The sequence below is a fragment of the Poecilia latipinna genome, unplaced genomic scaffold (genome assembly GCF_001443285.1).
Source record: "Poecilia latipinna isolate Pla-1442-1.1 unplaced genomic scaffold, P_latipinna-1.0 Scaffold2779, whole genome shotgun sequence".
Taxonomy (NCBI): domain Eukaryota; kingdom Metazoa; phylum Chordata; class Actinopteri; order Cyprinodontiformes; family Poeciliidae; genus Poecilia; species Poecilia latipinna.
The window spans coordinates 1-7,141 of record NW_015115395.1 but is presented as its reverse complement, the minus strand read 5'-3'; the positions used below and the strand labels follow the sequence as shown (position 1 = coordinate 7,141).

The 7,141-nt window shown below is 39.0% G+C and overlaps 1 protein-coding gene across 1 annotated transcript in view; it reads left to right on the top strand.

Moving 5' to 3' along the window:
- The window catches only part of LOC106939128 (PH domain leucine-rich repeat-containing protein phosphatase 2-like), a gene marked incomplete at its 3' end in the record, with an annotated part of 26,017 nt that extends 19,109 nt beyond the window's left edge, over positions 1 to 6,908 (top strand). The window contains exons 4-7 of the mRNA XM_015021434.1: positions 444 to 634; positions 2,119 to 2,244; positions 5,435 to 5,589; positions 6,762 to 6,908. Of these exons, the coding sequence (XP_014876920.1) occupies positions 444 to 634; positions 2,119 to 2,244; positions 5,435 to 5,589; positions 6,762 to 6,908 (619 nt within the window). The remainder of the gene's footprint in view (positions 1 to 443; positions 635 to 2,118; positions 2,245 to 5,434; positions 5,590 to 6,761) is intronic.
- Between the last annotated feature and the right edge of the window lie 233 nt (positions 6,909 to 7,141).

Sequence of the window (7,141 nt, the reverse complement as noted above, 5' to 3'; positions counted from 1 at the left end):
TGCAAGCTGGCAGAAATAAACTGGACAGAATGACTTTAAATGTGACAAAAGCCCATTTTTTTTTCCCAACCCCTAGCCCTCGGGGGGAGCCCCCCCCCCCCCCCCCCCTCCACACATTTTTCATATTTTTTTACTGTCCAAAATCATGTTTCATTGATGTATGCTAAGGTAAAGATCCTAAGTAGTGATGTAACACCATTTCCTGGAACAGTGCGGCGTCTAATAAACAGGTGATATCAGACTGATCATGACTGATCCACGACTTTCTATATGACTTCATTTTCTGGAAGCATCCGATCTCTGTAGAGCCTGAAGACGTGCCAGTAATTAGCTGTTTCTGTTTCTCTGAAACTGGATTGATTCTAAGAATTAGGGGGTCTTGTGTGTTAGATTAAATGCCTGTAGGCCCATATTAACCTCTGTGTGGGCTTCTTTCCTTCCAGAGAGGCCAGTGAATGCAGACCAGCAGGAGCGGACCTTGTTGAAGGGTGTGTTCAGCGTCCGGAAAGGCAAGACGCAGCTGCACAAGTGGGCAGAGCGGCAGGTTATTCTGTGCGGCACGTGTTTAATAGTGGCCTCTGTGAAAGACAGTCTGGCGGGGAAGATGCACATTCTGCCCCTGGTGGGCGGAAAGGTGAGAGTTCATGATCTGAATTTGCATTGACATCTTACTCTCCACAGGATAGAGGCTGCAACCCAAGCTACACTTGCATGTTTGGACCAAGTAAAAACGTTAACATGCAGCTGTAAATCAAATGCTTTGGTATGATAAATACAGACTCATCTCAGTCCAAGGATTGTAAACGGAACGAGCAGGAGCTTCTTAAAGAGACAGGGACCCAATTTCAAGGCATCAGACTTCCTTTGAGTCATGTTTGACAGCATTTTTAGAACCGAAAATGGTAACATAGCTACATGACTGGGCTTTAAAATGTGCCTTGAAAATACACAATGCCACAACTTTGAAGATCATGTGTTATTAAAACAGGATTGGAGGCCATTGACTGCTAACTTATCCAGTGCTCCAACTCACATCAGAAAGAAAACTCTTGATTATTTGACCATGCATCTCTGTCACCGTGTCCTTCCTGTTAGCATTTTCAGGATCCACAAAACTACGTAGACTGGATAACGAAGCCACGACTGGTTCAGCAACTCCAGAAGGGTAAAGGTCAGGCCCATTGTTCCATGGCCAGGACAGAAGCTACATGATTCCTCTTGGATCCTTTTCAACAACCTGAAATAAACTTCCCCAAGGAAGTTGAGAAATATGATCCCTCATAGCGTGAAAACGGTTTTCATTTCATTTTCTTAAAAACTGGGACCACCATGACAGTCTTGAATTTCTCCAGCTCCGCCTCTTCCACGGAGGAGGAAGATGCTGAGTTGATTCAGAAGATCCTCAAAGCTCTTCTTCTACTTCCTGACAGTATCCTCAGTGTGGGTCTGCAGTTTCCCCTCCTATATATATATATATATTTCAGCTTTTCATTATTAAAGACGAACATTGAGCCTTTGCCTTGGTATAAATGACGTTTCTCTCCACTGATCATTTGATTTGCCATCTGGTTGCACAAACAACGCTTCATTGATCTAATTGAATTTTACTCATGATAGATGTAGATAAACAAACGGTCTAACTTATGACATGCCAAGAGTTAATTAATTTATTTATTTTTATGATTTGCTCTCGCATTTTCCCTCAGCAGATTGTGTGTAACCAAAGACGAGTTGGATCATTAAACTTCTGCTGTATGACTTCAGTCAGCATTGACTTGAAACCCTCACAATATATAAAACTGAAAACAAATCTTAGCATGTCAGGAAAGTAGGCAGTGGGAATGGCTTAAAATCGGTCGGACTGACGGCTTTATTGGTTGTTTTAACTGTTCATTGTGTGTGAAGCGCTAGAATAAGCAATAATAAAGGACCACTCGATATTTCCTGTGATCCAGCTAATATTGGTAACATCTGAACTCAGCATCTCTGTTCTGTAGGAGCAGTAATCATGTATAAAGTCTGAGATCTGTAACATAAACCTGATCATAATTTTTGCTAACTGAATGGAAATGAAGTGTCTTAACGTGTGACTTTCTCTCTTATTTCCACTGTGTCGAGGTTGAGGAGGTGAAGCGGAGGCAGCACTGTCTGATGTTCAGCTCCGCCGGATCGCAGGCGCAAACTTACTTTGTCAATTTCGACACGCTCGCCGACTACCAGCGATGGCACCGGCAGGCGTCAAAAGTAAGCAAGGAACACAGAGCGTGTGGCGGTACGGCTCCATTCTGGCTGATGTGGCTCCCAGACATCTCACTGGCTTCACAAATGAGATGTTTATTAATTCAAGCCCACATGTCTACTTAGAATGTACTTACCTCAGTTTGTGGACACATCTGTTTTTTGTTTTTCTCCAGCGTCTCTCAGCAGGAGAGCATTTTATCTTGTGAGTCACTGTGGATTAGCAAATGCTACTTTAGCATCAATATATTTCTGTATTTGTGTCTTACCCTGTTTTTCAGAGAATGATGTCAACTGCTTGCAGCTGTTTCTCTTCTTGAAGTTCTGCTCTGCTCGGTTTGCTTTGCTTTGCGCATAATATAATAATTACTGGGTGATGTTGTTACAGCTCCTTTCTGGAGCTGAATGATGCGAGAATCTGAGCTGAGCCAGAGCCAGGAAACAGTTTGCAAAAGAAGGAGACCAGGGATAGGAAGTCATAAAAAATACGCAATTAACTACAGATTCATGGTAAATCCACAACTTCTCTCTGCCTCCTGTGGTATGGAGTATTTGCTTAGAAAAGGCCTTTTACTGCACTGTAGTTAGGCAGACATGTAGACCAAAGGGTTTTTGTAGCTACAGATCATGACTGATGAAGCTTTGTGGACAGTTTTTATGCAACACTGCATAAATCGCCTAAACCATTAAGTCAATGTATATGTGCATGAGAGAGCGAGAAAGTCAGTGTGTGCATTTGTATCTTCACAGTGATCTCCCAGGAGGAACACTGAGAATGCAAAGATGAGTAAAAAGCAGGAAACAAAGTTCCCATTAAAATGTCGAGGTTAGAGTATTAAAAATGTAGAATTAGACATTGGTTTAAATTTCCAGCTGGCTTGTCACTTTTTCACTCTTCCCTAAGTCACATGCAGCTCTGGAAAATACAAAGAGACAACTTAAAATGATCAGCTTCTCTGATTTTAGTCTCTTATATTTTAGTAAAATGAACATTGCTCTTTTATTCTATGAACTACTGACAACATGTCTCAGGAATTACAAGCAAAACTTTAGTATTTATTTGCAGAAAATGAGAAATGGTCAAAATAACAAAACGATGCAGCGCTTTCAGACCTCAAATAATGCACAGAAAACAAGTTCATATTCATTCATTAACAACAATATTAGTGTTTTAACTGAGGAAGAGTTCAGAAATCAATATTTGGTGGAAAACCCAGAAGATTTTCAATGAGGCTCAGTGCAGTAGACTCTTAATTTTTTTCATATATATAAATATATAAATAATGATATTGTTTTATTCTGGGCATCATGTATCAGGTTCATTTTCATCAACTATTTTAAATTCATTTTGAGTTTGTGGTTTTAAATCTGTAAACTAAAGTTATTGGTACTTTCTTATGGTTTTTCCTTCTTTAAGGACATTATTTAAGTACTGTATTTATTTACTTTTTAATTTCTAAAGTGACTTGACAATGGCCATGCAGCCCAGCCTTTGCACAGACAGCCTTCTCATCCACAAGCATTACAGAAAGGAACAAACTACCAGAAAGTCTTAAATTTTCCCCCAACCTAATAGACTTTTCTTGTAATGTCAGGAAACGGCTGGTTGAAAATCAGTAGTTTCTGCATTGACTGCATGACTTTGTACAATGATTGCATATTGGGCATATGGAGACTTTCAATGTATGCTTTATATTAGACTGTTTTATTAAAAATGAAAACTAGCTTAAGATAAATCTGGTTCAAAGCATATTTTATTCATATCTTGCACACATTGTCCCTGTTTTGAATAAAGTGACAAAAAAACTAAGAAAAATGCTAGGAAAAAGAAAAAGAAGAAGAAACAAAGCAAGGTCAGAGATGATGCCTTTCAGAAAGCCAGGGGTATAAAAACAGGGGAGGTGATGTAAGTGACAGGGACCAGGGGAATCTGATGTGGGGAGTCTGAGCTGAGGTGCTGAGTGGAAATGGTTTGTGGAAATGAATAAGCAAAGAAAGTACAACAAACAACTGAGCAGGATGAAGATGTTAAAATGATCACCAAAATCTGCTACACAAAATAAACCCAGTATGGCACAGAACCCTAAAACCAAAGAGAAATAATTATCATAGTCTTTAGCGCCATGACAGTCAATATTTCACACAAGGCAAAAAAAATCACTTATCTTTCACCCTTTAGATTAGTTTGTGATTTATCATGGCTTGATGTAAAACGACACTCACGAGGTAGCACTAGCTGTGTAACAGATTATTCAGTGACTAACATTTATCATGTTGTCCTTGCTCCAGATTAAGGACATCCTTCTCTTAGCCTGGGAAACAGATAATGCATGAGAGTTTTAGTTTTATTTGTGTAGACCGGATGTATTTCGCTTCTCTCTCGTTCAAACAAAACTCAGACCAATCACACATATGATGGCTATCCTGATTTGATACTCCTTTATTTCCCTAACTCAGGGTTTCTGCGACATGAGCAACATCCGGCTCTTTGACCTCTTTACAAAGACTCTTAAAAGAATTTGCTTATTTACAATGGAAACCAAATTTATATGTAAAGACCCTAAAAAGGAATCGCTCTAGGGGTCTTCCATTTGAAATTTTTAATTCAATTTAGATTATTTTTGAAGTGAGGAATCCTCTGCTGCTTTATATCCTCATTGCAATTTTTGATGTTTTGAAATAATGTTTTTTTTTTCAGAAGTAAAAAAATAAACAGTCATAATTACTGTATCAACAAAACCTGATGAGTTTTCCAACCGTCAAGGGTTTTTGTGGCTCCAGAAAAGTGTTATTTTTTATAGGTTAGCATTGATGTGTATGTGTCACTTGGTTGTTTCTACATTTGAGTCTAGATTTAGTTTCTGCAAAAAGACTTTATGTTATAACTGAACATATGAAAAGTGAAGTACAAAATAAAGTTGGATTGACTGATTTGCATCCACTTAAGAGATCAAAAAGGTCCAAAGAAGTTGGAGACTAATTATCACTATAGCAAGTAACAAATATATCATATATTTGCTGCAATTTTCTGCTATGTGAAGAAGAATAAAGCGTAAAGAACCATGCAACTTGACCTTTGTCTAATACAGTAGCAGAGCATTAGTACATGTTGCTGGAACACAAGACACGTCAGACATTAGCTTAAGTATTTCACGTATTCCCGTCTCTCTTGTTGTGTGTGTGTTTGCGTGAGCAGGTGGTTTCTCAGACGGTGAGTGTGGTGGACCTGTCCTGCTACAGCCTGGAGACGGTGCCTGAATATCTGTTTTACTGTCAGGACCTCACCCACCTCAACCTGCGGCACAACTTCATGAGGCTGCAGGGGCCTGGAAGCCTGCTTAACCTCCCCAGGTACCTGGAGATTCACACGTTTTCTCAGGATTAGACATTAACACCTGTCAGCTGGAGAACCCAGCATAGCTGCAGCAATGAATGAAAAAAGAAAGAAAAAAAGTTATAACTAGCCTAGCCACCTAGCTAGTCTAGGTGGCTAGGCTAGCTAGGTGGCTAGGCTAGCAACTAGCTAGCACCTAGCTAGCCTTGGTGGCTAGGCTAGCACCTAGATCGATTAGTTGAAGAATGTACTGTATCTAAGCTCTCTAATTTTACTTTTTAAGTTTGAATAATTAACAATGAGAGTTGCAGATTCTTCTCAACCCTGATTTTAAAATCTGATACGGCTGCCTTGCATATAACTTAGCAATACTCGTAGCAAAAACCGGTTTATTTGCCTGTTGGATGATTTTTTTTTCATGGTCTACTGTACAATCTCATTTAGTGGCAGGGTTTTTTTTTACACTTCTTCGCTGCACTGATGAAGCAAACATCATCACGAACAACTCACCTTTTTGGCTTTTAGTGCTCAGTTGCTTCACGTCACAGTCAGAAATTTTATTGACCTTGAAAATGATTGTTTTAACACACCATTAACCAGCTATTATTATCATCATTAAAAAAAAAACAGTTTGGTTGGTTAAAATTATAGAAGTTTTAATTTGTTCTATCACAAAAATAATCTTTAATTTTACTGCGTGTAAAAATACACACAGTGTAAAACGACAAGTTGTTTCAATATGTCGTTTATTTTTTACACACTCAGCTCATATGGCATTACTCTATATAACATTTGTATGTGAACCAATATAGAGCATAAAACTACAACAGAAATGTGAAAAGATTTTTATCTGATTGCCATCCATTACCAAGGACAGGAATTCAGCTGCTGTTCATTTCTGCTCTGGTTGTTCTTAAGTGATGTGTCATTAGAGCGGCTGTAGGTAATGACTAGTATCCGTTTTAGATCCCCTTGTCTGCCTACAGCATCACTCGGCAGCCCTTTGTTTGTAGATATTACCATTGATGAGAACTTGATGAGATACTTGCTGAAAGCAACACTTGAACATTTAGATTTTACTGTTAAAAAAAAGTATTTTTTGCAAAAGAGCTCATAGTACATATAGAGAATGAAGCAATAACAAAGATGTCCTAAAGGCTAAACAAGCATTTTTTTTCTTTCTCTTTAGGTTTTCCCAGCTGAAGAGTCTGAACATATCTCACAACCGTCTGGGTGTGTTCCCTGAGTGTGTCGGTGAGATCCTCTCTCTGACCGAGCTGAACCTCTCCTGCAACAATCTGCACACCATCCCTGTTCAGATCGGCAACCTGCAGAGGTCAGAGACACATCTGCAGCACACGTGACATACACAGAGCCTATATGCAAAACATAGCATGTGATTAGCATGGTTAGTTGTAGCACAAAAATACTGTACAGCAAATAGGATAAACTGTTCTATCCAGTTTTAAGAGCAACATGCTGCACAGCCTGCGAGAAAACACAAATATATATATACCCAGATAGCACATGATGTTAAATCAACGTTGAAAAATAGTTAGAATCGTTGAT